General features: G+C 37.1%; 3 protein-coding genes across 6 annotated transcripts; 2 read left to right on the top strand and 1 right to left on the bottom strand.

Moving 5' to 3' along the window:
• The first annotated feature begins 122 nt into the window (after positions 1 to 122).
• LOC103936273 lies at positions 123 to 2205 on the top strand. Its single transcript, XM_048580018.1, has 2 exons — positions 123 to 546; positions 624 to 2205. Exons 1-2 carry the CDS (start codon positions 123 to 125, stop codon positions 1469 to 1471), a joined length of 1272 nt encoding a protein of 423 aa, XP_048435975.1. The 3' UTR covers positions 1472 to 2205.
• Positions 2206 to 3983: 1778 nt separating this feature from the next.
• LOC103953617 (histidine protein methyltransferase 1 homolog) lies at positions 3984 to 7894 on the top strand. 3 transcript variants are annotated; one of them, XM_048579771.1, is made up of 9 exons: positions 3984 to 4219; positions 4634 to 4807; positions 5001 to 5063; positions 5500 to 5566; positions 5726 to 5826; positions 6289 to 6333; positions 6820 to 7284; positions 7413 to 7621; positions 7660 to 7894. In XM_048579771.1, the coding sequence occupies exons 2-8, from the start codon at positions 4673 to 4675 to the stop codon at positions 7581 to 7583; spliced, it is 1047 nt and encodes a 348-aa protein (XP_048435728.1). In that variant the 5' UTR covers positions 3984 to 4219; positions 4634 to 4672; the 3' UTR covers positions 7584 to 7621; positions 7660 to 7894. The 3 variants fall into 3 exon arrangements, with proteins under 3 accessions (XP_048435728.1, XP_009363654.2, XP_009363653.2); XM_009365379.2 differs by having other exon boundaries at positions 3984 to 4140; positions 7413 to 7894; XM_009365378.2 differs by having other exon boundaries at positions 3985 to 4219; positions 7413 to 7894.
• A 420-nt stretch (positions 7895 to 8314) lies between these two features.
• LOC103936259 (gamma-secretase subunit APH1-like) lies at positions 8315 to 12403 on the bottom strand. Of its 2 annotated transcripts, none has more exons than XM_048579770.1 (6): positions 12241 to 12403; positions 11760 to 11915; positions 10780 to 10865; positions 10212 to 10337; positions 9805 to 9863; positions 8315 to 8860 (listed from the first exon to the last, which is right to left on the bottom strand). In XM_048579770.1, the coding sequence occupies exons 1-6, from the start codon at positions 12351 to 12353 to the stop codon at positions 8720 to 8722; spliced, it is 681 nt and encodes a 226-aa protein (XP_048435727.1). In that variant the 5' UTR covers positions 12354 to 12403; the 3' UTR covers positions 8315 to 8719. The 2 variants fall into 2 exon arrangements, with proteins under 2 accessions (XP_048435727.1, XP_009344376.2); XM_009346101.3 differs by having other exon boundaries at positions 9805 to 9932; positions 12241 to 12402.
• Positions 12404 to 21083: the final 8680 nt, after the last annotated feature.

Below are 21083 nucleotides of genomic sequence, written 5' to 3'. Positions count from 1 at the left end.
CAACACTCTACTTATCACTATATTACTTTGGACGATATTGTACACTTGCAAATATCACAACAAACTTCAATGGAACAGATGGTTGTTGTGATCTTATGGAGAGGATTTTTTCTTTGTCACCAATGAACAAGTGTAGCATTGACCATAGAGGTGATGAGTGTTTCAGACCAAGATCAATTGGCGCTCAAAACAAACACGTTAGATTATGTGCGACGAAAACAGGTCCTTTATGCGAAAATAGCAAGAAGGCTGAGGTTGCGGCTACGGCTGCTATTTTCCAATCATCAGAAGAAGATGCTGATCTATGTAAAAAGTTTGGTAACGATAGAGAGTCCATGTGGTTGTCTTCTGATTGTCCATCACCTTCTGCCTTTTTCAGAGAGTATAGGTGGTTCGATTCATTTCATTCAAATGAATTGTTGTTACCTTCGTGGTTGGCATTGCTGGCAAGAACAAATCCGAAGGAAGAGCCATCGAGTTTGCATATTGATCGGAGATATGAAGACAATAATTTACACGAATGTTCGGAGGATGAAAATGCAAGAGGTTTTTTTGTATGCTCTTCTGAGGGTGCTGAGTCTTGTTGTGGAAATTCCTCTGAAGGCTCCCCAGTTTGTGGTAAGTTGGTAACTCTTCAACTCCTCTAGATTTTGAGAGAATAGGTTACCTTTTTTCGTTGTTAAATCTCGATGGAGAAGATTACAAATTGACACCGGGTACAGATTCAAAGTCGGATTGTCTTCTGTCTGATTTTCCCAATCCATTGTACAAAAGTAGTTGTTGGGGTCATGAATTTCAGTCATCTAATTCTAGTGTATCTACACCCAGTGAAGCACAAACTGAAATATCATCAGGATGTGATTTTTCGTCAGAACATGCTTCTGAAGCTGAAGCTTTGGAAGATCTAACTACTGCTGATGAACCGCTTTTCTGGCCATTTGAGCGGAGAACTGATTGGAATTCAGAAGCAACCTGGAATTACTTTTCCATGTCACCCCGGAAGGGCATAAGTATAACAGCTTCTGGAACTCGACCAGATTCCATTCCGTTAGAACACCATGATAGGAACATGGATGTCGAAGACGGGCAAGGGGTAAGACTAGCTTTCAGCTCAGGATCAGCAGCATCGAAGATTATGAAATTGAAGCAAAAATACAAGGGTGTCCAGCGGACTAATACTTTGCCTTCAAGGTTGAGCAGGGCAAAAGGTTCTGAGAAAATTGTACCTTTAGATACCAAATATTATGCTGTAGAAACCGAAAATGGAAAATTTCATGTCAGCGAGCCAGTTGGTGTGGTTAACGATCGCATAGAAGAAGATTTTGCGTCGAAAGAAGTTCCAATTGAGATGTTCTTGGGTCTTACTGAGTTCGATGGACACGAGAGAGTTGATTCAGAATTCAATGAACATGACTTCTCGCTACATGTGTCTCTTTGTTCGTTCGACTGTAGAACGTTTCTCATTGCGTAGATGAATGAACCACAAAGTGAAACTCTGGACGATGATAACAGTCATGGTCAGTCTTTTAACTGGCCTGAAAGTATCACCTGACAATTGAAGTCCAACGCGAAAAGGGTCACATCTCATCCAGTTATCGATCTTTCAGCAACTTCCGCACACTCAACTTAGTTGTAGGTTGTTTACATTTCACTGTAATCCCTATTGCTTCATTCTCTTTTCTTGTTCATTAGCTTTGCGAGAATTTTTCGGCTCAAAATCGTTTGAAGCCTGTCAACTAGTAAGCAGATACCATACTTGTCTCCCCATGTCTCCAATCTATATGTACTTCTGGTTTGATGAATCCGTGTAGGACAACGATTAAACTACTAGAGATATAGTTTATAATTCAAAGACTACGACAACAACTCCTGATGGGATTTGGTTTAACGCGCAGAAGCTATAGACTTGCTGTCCTGGTCAGTGTCGGATTGAGGCGCAGCAGCCACGCTTGTCTTACCATTATGTCGGTGGTTCCAAAGCCATAGGGACCTGCCCGGTGACCTCAACACCGAGAATTTCTGGTCACTGGACTCGACACAACACTACGGTGTTATTCCACCCCCTCCCGACTTTCTAATTAACAGATTGTCGTGTCGAAGTGTCTTCTATTGTGCTGTAGTGTGAACGTGAAAGCAGTTCTGGCTGTTGAGATTTAGAGAGGAAGGAGACAATCCTACGTTCGACGTAGCGGAAAAGTTTCAGAATGCCCGTAATTAAGAATATAATTTGCTATTTACTTTACTATTTAATTCATATTCGCAACAATTTCAGACCAGAATTCATTATTTCCTACTTAGTTTTAATTTTTCTTGATTGATTTCAGTTAATCTTCTTGAAAATTATACGTTTTGACAATCAATGAACTGAGCCTACACGGTCATAGTCCAACACAAATGTTTTATTCTTAGAACTAAAAATGTACCCTGAAAACAAACAAAAATATTGCTTTTAACATCTAGTTATATTCTCATTTCTATCATCTCTCGAGATGAGATCCACATATTTTGTGGGCCCTACCCTTAGTAGAGCGATGGTAGAAATAGATAATAAATATAGCACTACTTAAAGAAAAAAAAAAGTTACTAATCTAACCTTTTAGATTTTATGTACCACTTCAGTAGTAGTAGCACACAATGGCTGGTCTAAGATTCTAACATTAGGTGGACATAATCAATGTACGCTAGGCACTAGTCAGACGGCATGCTTTGGCCTAGCGCTTAGACGGGGATCTAGGTGGACCAGACGGATTTAAGTTAATTTATTATTTATCATATAAAGAAGTGCCTATTTACAAGATGAAAGTTTAAGTGATTATGAGATCGTAGTACTTCAAACGTTGTATGAATTTAGAGTGAACTTTAAAATAAATAACGGTGTCAAACATATTGTTTAAAAATATTGTTGATTAATACATCATCTTTTTATTAATTAAAATGCTAGGTATCACAACCTGATTGGAAAACAATTAAAATAAATGAGGAGTTGGTCATGTGAAAAACAGAGAGAAAATCTTTCTCCTTCATTGGAACCAAAGTGCAAGAATAGCAAAGCCATGGTGGTCATCTATACAACTATTGTGATTTTCTCTCTTCCATTACCTGCTTAGACCGTTGGGTGGTCCTCAGAGCTTCTCGTAGACGCTTCTTCAAATTTTTGAGTGGTTCCAAGACCACTCAGATTCGTACATGCATCTGCCTCTTGCACATGAGTTGATTAGAATATTAGCCCTAAGATGACGAGTTGAGAATGAGAGATTTTCTCATATAACCTAGTCTAAACACAAATAATGTTACCATTTAATAAATACTTATTATTTGTTAAAAAACTACAGACGATCGATGACATGAAAGAATCCCTCGTTAGATAATAGCTTGCAAAGTTCGCAACTCATTCTATTGTTATTCAAAGTCAATCCCCGTCCTAATCTTTCACCTAATCCTAGATCTTACCTAGCAACCAAACACTAGCGTATTCATCACATGAGGAACAATTTTCTATCACCTACCACGTACACGCGTCAACCATGTGGCCCCAGTTGACCAAAACTCCGTTCTACACGGGGGGAATCAAACACGACAAAACTGACCAAATCCGCGGCTCCCTATCCCTTTTGTTTTTTTAACTCCCAACGGGATCCTCTTCGTATTTTTGACGAGGATTTTAAGAATTTAAAAATCGAATCTGTTTATCTTACATTATGTGATTAATTATTATTAAGTATTATTTGTATTTAATTTTAAATAAAAATATTTAAAATAATTTCTGATCGTACGATGTATAATAAATGGACACGATTTACGGATCTTGAAGATCCCGCAAGTATAGCTACTTTCTCCAAATTCTACGAGGACTTGACTTCCACATTTACCCTGCAACTCTCTTTTATTTACAAAAGTGACACGGGCTTAACGCCATAGTCACAGTGTCATCCCCGCCAATTACTGTCGACTTTCAGTGGCAGTTTCGGGAATTCGGTTTATTTTACAGTTGGGGTCTGAAACCGAAGCTTCCTTGCTTTTCCTCCATCTCTGAAGAAGCTGTTGGTATTGGGCTTTTTGACTTTGATCAGAGCCACCGCCACCTCTGTTTCGCTGAAATTGCAGAGCGATTCTGATCTTCCGGACTGCGATTTATAAAGGGTATTCCTCGGACTCAGATTCTCGTGCTGAAATTTTTTGCTAAGAAATTCATAATTTGACACTCTGTAGACAAATACAGGTAGTTGTTTATGTATTTTTCTCTAATTTCTCTAATTCAATCTTGTTTTTCTTTTAATTTTTGGTGTAATTGGTGATATGGGTTTGGCTTAATTTGATTTTCTGCAAATTGTAAAATTATCATTTTAATTTTTAATTGCTACTCTTTATTTGGGATTTTTCAAAAATAATCGCTGAAATTGTGAGATTATTTGATTTTCTACTTTTTTTTTGGTAATTTAATTTTTGGTTAGTGAATGCAAGTTTATGACATTGTGTTAGGTTAGCGGATCCGATCAATTATTAATGTTGTTAAGTGGGTGGGATTAGTTGAACAAGAAAGAGGGCAGGGAAGGGCCTGAATGAAAGAATTGGTTTTCTACTGATTCATTGAGGAATGCTTCATGGACTAATTTAATGTGTTGGTAATTGCAAGGTTTTGTTTCCAAACCTTTGTTCCGGATATCCGGGTACAATGCGTGCACCATCATTGCTTGCACAATGTTTGCCCGGCTTGGTGCCTCAAGACAAAGGAAGTAATAGTGTGTCCTCTATTTCGGAGAGGGATTCGCACCTCCCTTCGCCAGCTGTTGAGATTATCCCTTCAAAGGTATAATCCTATCGACCCCTTCAACCATTTATGATCTTAATTCTACATGTATAACCCAAGAAATATAAACTTTATCGTTAGTTTTTGTTCGGTCTGAAAAATTAATGGTTTGTTACGCTCAAACTTTTGTTGGAAGAGAGGGGGCCAACAAGTTATAAATGTATTGTGACATTGTTCCCTTTATATACTGCAGACAGCTCACTCATACAAGTATGCTGGTGAGAATATTGACTTGCAAGGACTCAATGTCTTCAAGGTATGTCGTTCTTCTCCTATTTGTTCTGGTCTTTATACCTTGGCTTGGTTGAAAAGCGTCTTTAAGTCATTAGTTTATGGAAGATTAGTTGCAGACTGAAATTGATTATAAATTAACTAGCCCGATTAGACACATCTGTTTCCAAGTAAACCTTTTGCTATGGAAAGTCACAACCTTTTGCCATGGTTCCTTGTCTCTTCTAGAAGTCTCTTTTATTTTGGTGCTCGATCCCTTTGATTTTTTCCTGCTGCCTGCTTTTTTAATAGATGAATGTTAAATTACATGGCTTGTGGAATTTAGCTTGTAATACCTTATTGGACATATTAATGACTAGATGGACTAATTGTCATGAAAAAGCAGCATAGTGGACAATTCATGGAGCATTTGCATTATCATTGTTGAAAAGTTGATTGATGGCTTTCTCAATCTTTAATAGGGAAGAGTTAGTGTTTCTGATATCATCGGCTTCAATGGTTCAGAGATGATATCCATAAAACCAGATGGTATGGACACCGGACATTGCATTCCAATACAGTGAAAAGCTTTCAATTCAAATTTGGCTGTCGTCATATGATATAGCTACATTATCAGTCTCCTTCGATCTTAAGAATTATCTACTTGCTTTATCTGAGATTAAAACTGGACATTCATTTACTGTGTAGGGCATCTGAAATCTTGGGATAGCTCCATTGAGCTTGTTAATGGCCTTAAACATGATATTCGAGATGGGCAACTGAGCTTTCGAGGAAAAAGGGTGCTTGAGGTAGTATATCTTGCTCTTTTGTGCATCAGTTCAGTTTTCTTTTTACTTATTCTTGACTTTTAAACTTTTTGCTCCGAATGCCTTGATTATAACTTTATATCTCTTGATATATCCTTAAATTTCAGTCGGTGACTATTTGTCGTGAAGGTTTATTAGATATTAAAAATGACAGTTTTATAATAGTGGTTATTTGGAATAATCATTTTCTCTCATGTTTTTTCGGTTGCTTGAAAGTTTTGTAATTTGTTCTCTACAAAAGAGCACATCTTAAACAGTGCTACATCTAATTATGTTCGTCAAAATGTTCTCTAAATTGGTTTTTCTTGGTTAAATAATACAGATCCAGACAAGCAACTAAATGTGTTTAAATGTGTTCTGAACTCTATTTCTGTTAAACTTCCTTTTATTAATCGGTTACAAATTGATTAGTGGCTTAATCTTTTTACCTGCTGATTCTTGCAGTTGGGTTGCAGCTATGGCCTACCGGGGATTTTTGCATGCCTAAAGGTATGCTATTGTGATGGTTGTGGCTCTTTTTGTCCCATTTTCTTTCGATTTCACCCTATGTCGATATCATTCTTTTTTTCTTTAAATAACCGATGTCCAAATTTTTTCAAGTAAGGTGCTTTAAGAAGAAAATCGCTTCACATTTTGTTTGATGACATAACATTTCCAGCAGCAAGTATATTATCCATTTTGCTCACGTGAAATGTTGGTGATTAAAATTTCCCAAGATAGGGTTTTATGTTAATTTCGATGTCAATGGGATAAAGCATGAGTGCACAAGTCTTTGTAGCAGCTCCATTCAAGGTCTAATAAAGTCCCAGCCAAATACGTGAAACAATTAAACCAAAAGAAAATGAAATAACAGGTGAAAACAATTCGGTAAATGATAAAAAATAAAAAAAAAATGCAGGGGTTTCTCTAGGCTTCGGAACATATTTGAAGAAGTTGATTTATAATGTTTGTCTAATCTGACACATTTCTTCATAGGGAGCTTCCACGGTGCACTTTCAAGACCTGAATGCAGAAACCATTAGATGCACAACTATACCAAATGTCCTAGCCAATCTTGAGCAGGCTCGAGACAGGCAGAGCCGACAGACAGAAAGCCCTCTGACTCCATCAAGACAAACTGTGACCCAGTCGGTGCACTTTTATGCTGGTGACTGGGAAGAACTTCCCACAGTCTTGTCTATTGTAAGGAATGACGGTGAAGCATCAACAGGAATGAATCTCAGCTTCTCTGAGGAGGATTTTATGGATGGATGTAGCAGCCAAGACGGTAGCATCTTGGCACGAGAATCCTCCTCAAGGCGATCGAGGAAGCTTTCAGGAAGCCGGGCATGGGAGAGGGCTAGCGAGACAGAACAAGGAGGTGGATATGATATTATCTTGCTGACAGAGATCCCATATTCTTTGACCTCGTTGAAGAAACTTTATGCGCTCATAAAAAAGGTCAGTTTCTTTGCCCCTCTCTACATTTTACGTGAAGACATTGAAGCAACATGTTTGTTATGGATTCTTCCAATTTCTTGTACGAACAAACTATTTACAATGTTTTACTTTTGCTTTGAAATGATCAGTGTTTGAGGCCCCCGTATGGAGTGCTGTACTTGGCTACAAAAAAGAACTACGTTGGCTTCAACAGCGGAGCTCGGCATCTCAGAAGCCTGGTTGATGAAGAAGGCATTTTCGGAGCCCATCTAGTGAAGGAGATGGCTGATAGAGATGTGTGGAAGTTTTTTTCCAAGTGAACTGAAAGTACAGAAATAGTCGGAAACCGACCGTTAAAATTCCAAGTACAGAAATAGTCGGAAACCGACCGTTTAAATTCCTTGTGGAGGACGCCATTCAACAAAAGCTTCTTGTTTATGGGTTAGTAATAAGGAGGTCAAAATACTAAAGATTAGCCAACAAGTGTCTAATGTTTTCTTCCTTCTTTATTTTTTTAGTACATTTATCTTTTTGAAGAAAATACATTTATTCTTTAATCGTGTAAATCAGAACACTAATCTCTGTGTTAGATAATATTTTCTGAAATCTAAATAATATAATAGTACTTGCTTATGATGTAGAGGGCGAACCTTGGCCCAACAGACAAGTTGTTCCTTTGTAGTCAAAAGGTCATGGGTTCAAGTTGTGGAAATAACATCCTTGCAAAGCAAGGGCAAGATTGCATACTATAAATGTTCCTCTTGACCTTCACAAAGCAGGAGCCTTGTTAGCTTAGGGTCGCTCATTTTTGCTCGTGGTGTAGATTATCTGTTTGGCCGCTTTGCAGTTCAGAATTGTTTCGGAAAGAGAATTGGCCAAGTAACATCAAAATCTAAAATGTTTAAAGATGCATTCTATGTCATACCATGTGATCAAATAATTGGTTGGAAATATGGCCTTCGACAAAAATAAACGGTTAGTTTATTCAATCTAATGGTCAGAAATAAATAAAGGTGTGATGGGCGAGAAAAAGGTGCGAAGATCGACTCTCTTTACAAAACTATACATAAGTTTTTAATATCTATATATAAAATTTTAATGAATACAGAGGGCAAGGGTGTACCAAACAGAGAACTTAATTTTTAATATCTGTGTGAAAGGTAAAAACCTTCAAAGAAGTCTAAAAGGTACATGGAGTTAGCCTCGAAAGATAAAGTCGATTGTATTGCTGTTCGACACAAGTACAACATCCCTGAATATCCGAACTAAATCGTCTACTACTTTACTGAAGATGAAGTGGCCTCGTGATGTGAACAAAACATTTCTGCAGGTGGCAAAATCCGTTGATGCTATCTTGATCTTTTGGAGCAACAGACGCAGGACAAGGGAACGGCCAAAAGAAGAGATACAGCGTGAGGGAACTGCACATCAATACTTGGAAACGAGTCTCTGGATTCTACATACTACCCTGTCTGTGTCGGTTCTCTGTTAACCTCCTCCACACCATCTTCCCACAATGCAATAACGTCAGGATTGCGATGAAGAAAAGGAGCGGAATACCGATGATACAACCCCCAGATGCAAAATTAACAAGTGTCTGAGAAGTTGAAGGCAAAAGTCAAGCGTCTATTGAAGCATTAAGTTATGGAAAACAATAAACACAATAATAAAATGTAATGTTATTGGCAATCCGAAAATGTCATCCTGCACTCTTCCCTAAAACAACTTTTCCTTGTATGTTTACAAATTCGTAGTGTCAGATGACTTTTTGGAGTGCCGAAAACAGGTCCTAAACATAAAATACAAGATAATAAATAAATCCTCAAGTAACTAAAGAAAAGTAAAAGCAATGCAAACAATTTTTCAAATAGTAGATGAACCATTAAACACTGTACTTGAATGGAAAGAGCTTGTAAGAACGAAAAATGGAAATAGCTGAAATGCCTAAACAAACAAATCAAACATTATAGGAGTCAATTTCCACACCCTAACGGAATTAGATACTCAAATTATGCCTTCTTCGCATACCCTAACAATTGCTCAATTTCCATATAATTTATGAAATAAATAAAAAGATAAGCTCTCCTTTCATTACAATTTTACAGGAACTTGTGGACTTTTATTTAATAGAATGCCACCTCATGTATGCATCATTTGCATATCTTGAACCTTATATAATCCAAATTAATTCTACATCTACCAATCCATCATATATTATGTGTATGTGCCGCAATGTCATGTCATAGAATTGAAATTTTCCTTTTCTTATTTATCGTGAATGTGCTTTTGTGAATGTGTTTTTGTTCGAACCCACCAGAATATATATATATATATATATATATAGAGAGAGAGAGAGAGAGAGAGAGAGAGAGAGAGAGAGAGAGAGAGAGAGAGAAATTTCAGAACTACCAAGTTAAAACACATTAAAACATCAATGGAATGTCAAGAAAACAGTTAGACAAAGTGCATAAGCACAGACATTGTGTCTGTGTGTGACTGTGTCTGTTTTCCATGAATAGGTGAGGTTAGAGAGACATTTACCACCATGCCTGCTACAAGATGAACTACAGGAACAAAAATCTGGTCCACCTTGTTCCCTTCTGCATATCCATTGAATGCAATGACCATGGAAAAAGTATGAATTGTTACAAACGCAAGGGCGATGAGTGCTGCAAAAAAAAAGACACAAATTGTCGGATGGACAAAGCTGACAGAATAAATGAACTTTTCTAAACACCAGCCAACTACCAAAATGCTGTTGCAAAAGTTTCAGGAAATTTGATTTCAGTTTCCCTTGCTTGTTCTGAATGTACAGGTGGAAACTAAGATGGTCAAGAAACTACACAACCTCGCAATCACCTATATCTACAAACATGCTAAAAAAAAAATCCTATAACTGAAGAAAAAAACTAATTCCTCGCAAGCACCTATTTTAAGGTTTGACTCACCAGAGAGAAGAAAAAATGGTATCTTCGAGCACCTGTCAACGAAGAAGGTTGCTGGACCAAATGCTGGTGTTAATAGGCTGAGACAGAAAAACACAGCATGTGCCACACCATGACCCAGACCTCCAGCTGCATGATTAAACTGATAGAATCAGTCTAGTATGACAAAAAAGATTAAAATTGTTTGAATTGTCCTTTACAGAGGCTTAGAAGGAATTATGTGAACCAGTAAACGTGATACTATGCAGCAGCAGCAGCATCACAAAGCAAACAGATATACAAGAAGGTTCAAAACTTTTATTTTTGGACTAGGACTACCACTGTACAGTTGGCATCCACCCAGAAAATAATTGGAGAGTTGCACGGAAGAACACAAACCTAATAGAATGATAACAACAACAAAATATACAGAACTCAAAAGCACATCACCCTATAAACTCAATCACAAAGTTCTTAAAGGTGGAAGCCCACCAATTACCACCACCACCACCACCCCCCCCCCCCTTTCTCCCCTCTTCTTGATATATGATGACTACAAATGTAACAAATCTGAGAATCTTGTAAAGCTTACCCAGAGCGATTTGCATCTTATCAGTTAAATATAGCCGTGGTTTAGAGACTCTATCAGCAAAAGCATCCAATGTATCTTCCAACTTCCTACCATAATATGCAAAACAAGAGATGTTATATACCTTAATCAACCATAAACAACCCAAACTATAGATCATATGCGTCACATATACAAAGTATAGACGGACAAAAGAATTACACAAAAACTTCTACACAGAGAGAGTCTATTCTTAAATAGAAAACATAACATCCAAGTATAAAGGTTGTTGTGGGCTTCCACAGATGGCGGAAAGTTTCTAAACTTATATGATCGAGAAAACTGATTTACTTGATGCAGAAACTAGCAAGAATTTTAGTATTAGAAAATTCAGAGGCAGTGATGTGTGAGAAAATCAAGAAAATGACATTCAGTGAATGTGGTGATATTATGAAGTTGAATAGGTCAACAGAAAGATCAACAAAGCTAGGGCACAAGAATATTGCAGAGCATCTTAGACATTGAAAGAGTAAGAGTGTCATTTCGATTATGAGTAAAAACAACACGGCAAAGCATTTAGGTATAACTAGAACATTCTGTAAGGAAGCCTTACATAGAGATTCTTTAACCTCAGGTCCTCAGCTAGATAATACACATTTACCAATACAAGTTACAGAGTAAAGGGCGTTCCTTGAAAACTGCCTAATCCTAAAACTACACTAAGTTCACGAGTGAGACACTTTTCAAGTCTTCCACAAAGAATACCACAAAACTATTTGATACTCCATGAACTATCCTCTACTTGAGTCGAAATATTTGTGAAATGTTTCATAATAAACTATCCCAACTTTTTATTATGCCTTAGCTCACACTAAAAGAAAGGAATTTTCCCACTTCTTCCCATTACTTATAAATTATAACAAACACTAGCGACCCTTTAACAGGCTTTAACTACGCTGAGCACCAAAAACAATTAAGGACAAAGCCCCAGGAAATCAACTTACTTGTAGACCTTCCAGAAAAGAACCCGAAGCCCTTCTTGAAACACAACAGATGTGAATATGAGAATGCCATACGGCCACCATGCCGATGATTTCAGAGGTAGGAATGCCCTCCACAATCCCGACAACACGATGAGACTTATAAGCCATAACAATGTACTGCACACATTATTACAAAACAATATTATCAGCCCAAATTACATTGTATTCATACACCATAAACAAAATACGAATTAATAATCCCCTTCCTAATAATAGCATTCGACTTCCAATTTGCTTAATTTCAAGATTTTTGCAAACACTTAACAAATCACAACTACTTTTTCCAAATTCCATCATAAAAATATGAGCTTGATTATTACCACGGCTACAACATAAGCTTAAATTGAAAGTTTCAATGTTCGAACGTTACCCAAGAAGGAGAATTTACCCTAAAAGGAAATACACCAACAAAAGGGGGAGAGAGAATTAGGCGAAAGCTGACCTTGAAAGGACGGTAAGAACCAGAAAGGGTTTCTTGGAGATGACAGAGACGAAGAGGGAGAGGGAGGGGCCTAGCGCTAGCAAGGCGTAGCCGATCCCTGCTGCTATCGTCATTTCAACTGATCGATCGGGGAAAGCTTTTTACTCGGTAGACTCCGACTCCGACTCAGTTCAGTGGCTTTTTTTCCATATTTCTCTTTTTATTTTGGATTTTAAGATAATTATTCTTGAAATAATTGGTAGTTTTGATTAGTCCACGGTATTTTTTTTTTTTTTTTTTCTTGGACAGTTCTAACGAAACACTATTGGTATTGTTCATTTTTAACGAAAAATTATATTTTCATCTTTTTCTGGTACTATTCATTACACATTTATTTGTCATTTTTCATTAAGATTAAAGTTTTTTCAAACTTTTCGTTAGTTTTTTTTTTTTTTTTTTTTCTACAATATGATAGGATTTCTCCTTTTTCTTGTAACCAAGAGGTTTAAATTCGAATTTTGTAAACCTCGAGTTTGTAATAATTAATTTACTTTAAATATATTTTTTTAAAATATAATGTAAATCTCAATTCCCCCCTCTCAAGTTTCGTAATTTTCAACATTTGGTACATGAAGTTTTTTTCATCCTAGAGTCATACCTAAAGTGTTAATTTTGGGATAGTCTCATACATCCGTTAGTCTACCTGTTAAATCAGTCGTTAACAGATGATATGGCGCCCACATGGACAATGATTGGACACTACGTGTCAATATGGGACCACGTGAATATTTAAAAATTTAAAAATAAAAATTTTATGGGCGTTCGTTCACCCCTCCCTCCTTCCTCCATTCTCTTCCCTGCACCCAACCTCCCCGCACACCTACCTATTCTCCTCATTCTCCCTCCCTTCTCTCCTTTGAACTCACCCTCCCAGCACACCCACCAATTTTGATCCAGAAAAACAAGAGGGAGAACCAAAAATTCAAATTTCTAGGGTTTCCGATTTTCCGATCTCTCATAATTGGAGAAGTACGAGAACCCTCCCACCCTCTCTCCTCTAAGCCCACCCACCCCTCTCTTTCCTAGCAAAACCCTAAACCCACAAATCTGGATTTCCTCCAAAACTCATCATCCCCCTACCAATCACCCCTTGACTCCACTGCACTTGTTCAAGCAGTAGCCACCTCTCTCGTCGCCTTCCACACCCACACACACAACCTCCAAGAAGTCCTCCTTCATTCCTCCTCCCGAAATCCATCACAACATCCACCGTCCCCCACCCCCCGCCGCCTCCTCCTTCATTGCCACCGCCTTCAAATGCTCCAACCCATTTCTAGTCTTCTTTTTTTTACTCCTTTCCCTCCCTCTCCTCTTCCTCCTTGGCCCTCGCTTCCTCACCCCCTCCAACGCCAGCATCCCCATTTCCCCGCCAATGAACTCGACAACCAAATCCTCTTCTCCCGCGCCCTCAACCCTAACCTTAACCGACCCAAACCCACTTTTCCCTCCTCGCCCTCGATTCCAAGTCCTCCAAACCCGAGTTTGTTGATTCAGGGATGTGTGGCTACAAGTTTGTAGGAAGACTGAGTTTTGATGTATGGAAATGAAGAGGGTTGGGTGGCCATAGAGGAGAGAAATGAGGGAGGTTTGGGAGAGGTAGGAGAGGATGGGTTGGGCGATGGCATTGAGGAAGGCGACGGGGGCGGCGTAGTTTGGGTTAAGGTGGGTGAAGGTTGATCTGGGGAGAAAGAAGGGAGGGGTGAAGAGGGAGGAGTCGGAAGGATCGGGGAAGAGAAGAGGGAGAAGAATAGAACAATTTCTATATTTTTTTTATTTTTTTTAATTTTTAAATATTCATGTAGGCCCATATTGACATGTAGCGCCCAGTTATTGTCCACGTGTGCGCCACGTCATCAGTTAACGGCTAATTTAACAGTCAGACTAACGAATGTATGATATTATCCCAAAATTAACACTTTAGGTATGACTCTGAGACGAAAAAAACTTCATGTATCAAATGTAGAAAACCACAAAACTTGAGGGTAGTAAACTAAGATTTACTCTAATTTATATAACGGTAAGTAGCTACACCATTATTTCTCAACCACTACGACTTATTTTCTTTCAAAATATTTTAGGGTTTGATATCATTTTAGTCAAAGGGGTTTTTTCCCTTTTTTTTACATGGGAATTGGTCATAAATGTTTAATTTTAGGTCTATGTAGGAAGTGATCAAATTAAAACACCAAATTGACTGCAAAACTTATACAAAATGCCAGCACTTCTGCAAATATCAAAAATATTCCGAGTCTATATAAATCCATATGTTTGACATTTGGTATTTCCAATATTTTCTGACCTAAACTCAAGAAGATAGGATTATTGCATTCCTTAATGTCGAAAATATTTTCTGACCTAAACCAAATTTCTTATTATTACTTATTAAACTTGACCTAAATTAAATTTTCTATCACTTACAAAACTTGAGGTGAAGGACGCGTTATTAATGAATTGTTAAGAAATTTTGATCAACAAATTGACCCCAATGAGTCTTGTAAACTTACAAAATTAGTTGAACCGACTCCACATTCGAGGTAGTTGTTGATGTGATTCTTATCCAACCATTACAATACCACACACTTAAGGTGGAGGTTGTTAACGATTTGAGAGGAAATTAAGCAACTATAAGTTATAAATAAGTTGACCCCATGGCACTTTGTAGGATTTTTTTTTCTTTCTTTTACTACAATGATATAGTTAAACAAAAAATTTGATGAATAAATTCGTATTGAACTCAGCATTTATGATATTCAAAAATAAGACATCTCACTTATAAGCGAAAAAAATATCACTAAATTGTAATATTAAGTGGTTGCAGGATTTAAATTTGGTTGAGCTGACTCTACAACTCTAACGACTAATGTACGTATATTCATATGTTCATTGGAACATCGATCGATCACAAAAAATATAGACGGGACCTAAAAATATCCACCATGGCTAATTTATATATTTTTTTAAATATCCACTGGTGGACGATCCTCAAACACCCAATCCTACCAAAATTTGTTAGAAAAGAAAACAAGTACAGGGAGGAGGACAACTAGCCAAAACCTTGAAGAAAATAGACAAACAAGGTTATAAAAACTTACATCAAAACGGTAGTTGGGCTTAACACCATACGGGACCCATAATCAATAATTAATAAGCATATTACGCTAGTTCTATATCAATTAATTAAACAACTAATGCAAAACACCACCTAGAAATTGTAGGTATTATAGTCGTCAAACAATATGCAGAATTATTATTTTTAGATAAGTATGGTAAATGTTCTATACCTAATTCATAAAAGGATAAAAAAAAATTAAAACATCAAACAAAATGAATAAAAAAATTAAGAGTGCTATTAAAATCATCTCATTGTCTTATTTTTCCATCCATATTATAAATTCATCTACTATAAAATATTAAAAAATTAATATGCTCCTAAAATAACCTTTAATGTATATAAATTCTTTTTTAATTTTAAAAAATATATATTAAAAAGAAGCAATCGACCTCTCGTACTCGCCATTGAAGAGAGCAAAACGGGAGGGGGACGAGGAGAAAGAAGCAGGGAGAGACAGAGAAACGGGGGACTAACAAACTAAATGGCCGGAGAGATGTGAGAAATGGGTCGGGGGTTGGATGTCTTTCTCCGTCGTGTGGGTGCATGTGCTGTTGGATCTGGTCATCTCTAGGTTGACCGACGCGTAAGTCTCGTCCCCTCCCTCCTTCCTATGCAATTCACAATCAATTCCTAATTCCATGAATTGAATTGTGTTTTTTTATTCCTAATTCCATGAATTGAATTGGTTTTTTATTTTTATTTTTTTTTATTTAAGAAAACTAACGAAAAGTCTAAACAAAATTTAGGGATGTAGTCAAATTTGGATTTGAGAGGACTTTAAAATCCTAGTGTAGTCAATTAAAAGATTTTAAAGGATTTTAGAATCCATTTAAATCCTAGTGTAGTTAATTAAAATATTTTAAAGGATTTTAGAATTCATTCAAATCTATGTGTAGTCAATTAAAAGAGAGTTGTGATATCCACACATCCCATTTTACTTTTCACACAACTTTTTAATTTTCGACCGTCGGATCAGATGAATTGAAGAATATCAACAGACAGAAATTATCAAAATGTGTGTGAGAAGTAAAATGGGGTGTGTGGATAGCACACCCCTTAAGAAATTTTAAAGGATTTTAAAATCCATCCAAATCTAAGTGTGTTAAAAAAATTAAGATTTTGGAAGATTTCAATAAGTTGTGGATTTTGTAGGATTTGAGAGCAAGAACTATATATAACCAAGACTAAAAAGAATCCAACCTCACCCCCTAGGATTTCAAATCCTTTTCCATTTGGGTAGTCCTCAAATCTATACCAACCCCAGCTACACGTAAGTAACCACCATATACTTTGGTAGAATCTCTTTTTGTAAGCATTTCACAGTATTGCACACAATTTGAGCTAGGTTTTTGGACGAGTTCTCGAATTCTCAAGGCAGAGGGGAATCACATTGATGCTCAAACAAAAAATATTAGTAGTGTATGTAAAATACGAATATGTACATCATCTATTATGCTTCTTTATTTCGACATCATCAAACTCTTTATGTCCTGTAACGACAAAATGTCAGTGCGAACTTCCATCAAACACCTAGAGTGCCACCTTTCCACAATCCTCAAAACTCTCACTCGCTCTCTCTCATAGTCGCTCTCTACCCCGCCGCAGTCGCCAAAGCCGCCACCTTCAAAGCTAGACCTGCAAGATCCCTACTCGCTCCTCAAACAAGACCCAATCGAAATCTGCTCTTCTATGTGGGTCAAGGCCTTCTCTTCCCCGCCCACCATCACCTTCCCCAACCTCATCGGCTTCCTCTCCAAATTCGACCTCTGGGTATTGGCCTACCAGCGTTCCTGGGCCCATGTGACCGGTACGTTCCCGCCCCGCAGCACTATCCACTCCCATGTCCTCCATGATCTCATCTCCCTCTGAAGTCGGTGGTGATGGTTGTTGGTGGTATAGTGCTCAAAAGCTCACCAAAGTTATGTTGATCTATCAATTGAGAAAGAGATGGAGTCATGGTTGTGTGAAAGGGAACTCGAAAAGGGGGGGGGGGATAAAGTGGTTATTGATTATAGTAAGGCAAAGGGAAAAAGATTTTTTCTTTTTCTTTTTTTAACAAAAAAATTATATGAAAATCCATCACAAAATCTATAAACTAAATCCATTCAAATTCTGTAAAATCCATATGAATTTTGTAGGAGTCTTAAATCCTATCAAATCTATCACTTTTAAAATCCTTTAAAATCTTAGTTTGACTACACCCCTCTTAATTTTAATAAAAAATGACAAATAAAGGTGTAGTGACAAGGAAAAGGTAAAAATATGATTTTTCGTTAAAAGTGAACAGTACCGGAAGTGTTTTGTTAAAATATTCCTTGTTTTTGGTTTGTTTGATCAATGTTGTTGGAGATCTCCAACTTCCCTGATTCAATGTTGTTGGAGACGGGGGATAGAGAAACAGGGTGGGGGAGGGGAAAAGTTTGATGGGCCAATTTTATTTATTTATTTATTTTTAACTACAAGAACATTATAATGAATCTTTGAATAGGGGTTTAAAAGTCTTTTTAATTAGAGAAAATATGTCATTAATTTTTTTTTTTAAAAGGTGGGTGGAGAAATAAGACATTGGAGTGGACCTAGTAACACTCAAAATTAATTAGAGATGCTTAGGTTCAAATGACGTGTGGGCCATAAAGGTCATTTGAATACGTCCACTTAAAGTGCTTAGACAAACAACATCATTTTGATCTAAGATTTGTTTTATAATATTGCTTCTTCCTCCTCTTGACCATGGTGCTGAAGAAAGTTTGGGTTCTACCATAAAACCAATTGGTAATATGGGAAGTAGCCCAATCTCTTATAGGCTCATGCAAAGTCCCTTCTCCCATCAATGTGGGACTCATTCTCAACACGCCCCTTCATGTGTGGCGAATTTTCAAGCCTAACACGTGGACAACACAACCGAATGACATGGAGCACATGTGGCCGTTTGGCTTCACACGTGGGACAACCTGCTCTGATACCATGAAAAAAGTTGAGGTTCCACCATAAAACCAATTGGCAATATGAGGAGTAACTCAACTTTTTATAAGTTCACTCAAGGTCTCTCCTCCTATCAATGTGAGACTCATTCTTAACAGCACAAGTTGCAGAACATTCTTGCAGGTTTACCAACTAACCAAAGGGACGGCTACTCGCTCCTGGACTTCTTTTCCAATGAAAGGAGCCGTCCCTCCTTGCCCTTATGTAGCTTCGTCGGTGGTTACGAGTGCATAAATATTGTAGTCGTGTTGTACAACACTAACATATCAAAAGTATCCATTTAAGTTGTGCATGAATTTAAAGAGTCAACATTTTGAATCTCTGTCGATGAAAACCCATTGACCACTCCAATTGGAATTTGGATGCCATGGGGTTGGGAACAAGACCCACTCAAGGATAAATTTTTCAATGTGACCGGAACACAGATAGTACACCATATGTTTTTATATAAGTGGTGAAATTTTTTATTTTTTAAGTTATTAACTTTTTAACACACATATCCCACCATTTGTATAGTGACACGTATTGTACCACACCGTGTACCGATCACATTGAAAAATCTCTCCCACTCAAAGCTCATGTACTTCTGCCCATTGGCGAAGGAACATAAGGACTATAGTCGTCATAGACAGCTAGGTTTATCTTGGCTTGAAAATATAAGATTAGTATTACACTTAATTTTATTGCTTGGCAACGCTTCTTAACACTTTAAACAAATTCAATCCTTATCTTTTCTTTTATCCAACAGTCCCCATCCCAAAATTTAAGTATTTCATTTTAAATGGTCATTTATCACAAATCAATAACTTTTAAATTAAAACTCATTATTCATTTTTAATTTTAAAAACAAATCGTCTTTCACTTGTGCACTAGTAGAGTTATTCCCCTCTTCTTTTTCAATTTCATATATTTAGCCATTTCAAATCCGAAATTTATTGAGCAAAGAACAATAAGGTTTATAAAACCCTGTTATTCTCTATAAACTTTTATTTAGGGCTTGCATATTTTTTAGCAATTCTTTCTCTTGAGTTTATTAATTTTTTCAATAATATAGAAAACATCATAAACGGTTTTGAAATATGAAAAATCGTCGAGAATGATTATGGTTGCTGTATATAAATACATAAAATTATCTACACATATGCAAATATTTGGAGGAAGCCTTTAAGGGAAGATTCCCATTTTTCAAAAAAAAATGAGGACATCTCTTGACCATTAGATTTGATTTTAATAAAATCCTGTGATTGAGATTCTGTGACCTGTGATTTAATCTCAACCACAGAATTTCATTAAAGTCAAATCTAACGGTCAAGAGGGGTATCCCCTTTTTTTTTTTTTTTTTTAAATAGGGATTCCTTCCCTTAAAAGGCCTGAATATTTGGATACATATTATGATGTTTTGTTTAGTGATTTTATAATAGTATACTTTTTTTTTTCTTCTTCAATACTTGTGTGAGGCACCTCCTCACAAGAAAGCTTGACTCCGCCACTACTTTCACCACTGGTTACTTCTAGGTTGTGTTTGGAGGAGATGAGTAGGCTGAGTAGCAAATAAATTCATATCATGCATATACTTAGTTGAAATATTGTGAGAAATTATGAACAAAAAAATAAAAAAATAAATAAGAATAAGTGAAATAAGGAATGCACGTGAGATTAATTAACTGCCGTTAATCAAATATAATTCTTAAACTTTTCTTGCGAACTGTTACGAATCAAGCTCATATAATTGCAAAAATATTATAAGAAAAGAAATTAAGGAGAAGAACAGAAAAATATTTTGTGTACTTAATCAAATTGTTACTGTGACATCCTGATCCGGACCCTCATCACGTCTCGGGTTAGACTCTATTGTAGCACGATATTGTCCGCTTTGGGCCCCGATCACGCCCTCACAGTTTTGTTTCTAGGAACTCACACGAGAACTTCTCAGTGGGTCATCCATCCTGAGAATGCTCTCGTCCGAACTCGTTTAACTTCAGAGTTCCGATGGAACCCTAAGTCAGTGAGCTCACAAAAGGTCTCATGCTAAGTAGAGATGAGAATATACATATAAGGCTTACTGGATCCACTCTCCTGGGTAATGTGGGATATTACAATCCACCCCCTTAGGGGCCCGACATCCTCGTCGCTACACTCGGCTAAGGATTGGCTCTGATACCAAATTGTCACATCCTGACCCGGGCCCCCACCACATCCCGAGCTCGACTCTACCGTATCACGATATTGTCCGCTTTAGGCTCCAACCATGTCTTCATGGTTTTGTTTCTGGGAACTCACACGAGAACTTCCCAGTGGGTCATCCATCCTGGGAATGCTCTCGCCCGAACTCGCTTAACTTCGGAGTTTCGATGGAACCCAAAGCTAGTGAGCTCCCAAAAGGCCTCGTGCTAAGTAGAGATGAGAATATACATATAAGGCTTACAAGATCCACTACCCTAGGCGATGTGGGATGTTACAGTTACATTGTGATTAGTTAGTTAAACAAACTAAACCATATTTTTTAAGGGAGAAAAACTTGTGTGGGGCTTTACTTGCCACTGAATTTTGTTGAATGACACTACTCTCCAGTCAAAACTTGTCACATGGCAAGTCTTAAATATTATTTTTTATCATTCTTTTATATTTAAAACTCTCATAATTATTTTTTAAAAAAGCCTCTTGTAATTATTTTTCTATTGATTAATATACACTATAAAATTGCCCCGTA

This window comes from the organism of the source record quoted next, unplaced genomic scaffold (assembly GCF_019419815.1).
Source record: "Pyrus x bretschneideri cultivar Hongxiangsu unplaced genomic scaffold, Pyrus_bretschneideri_v1 Contig14, whole genome shotgun sequence".
In the NCBI taxonomy this organism is placed as follows: domain Eukaryota; kingdom Viridiplantae; phylum Streptophyta; class Magnoliopsida; order Rosales; family Rosaceae; genus Pyrus; species Pyrus x bretschneideri.
The sequence above is the reverse complement of the archived record's forward strand: the minus strand, read 5'-3'. Positions and strand labels throughout refer to the sequence as shown.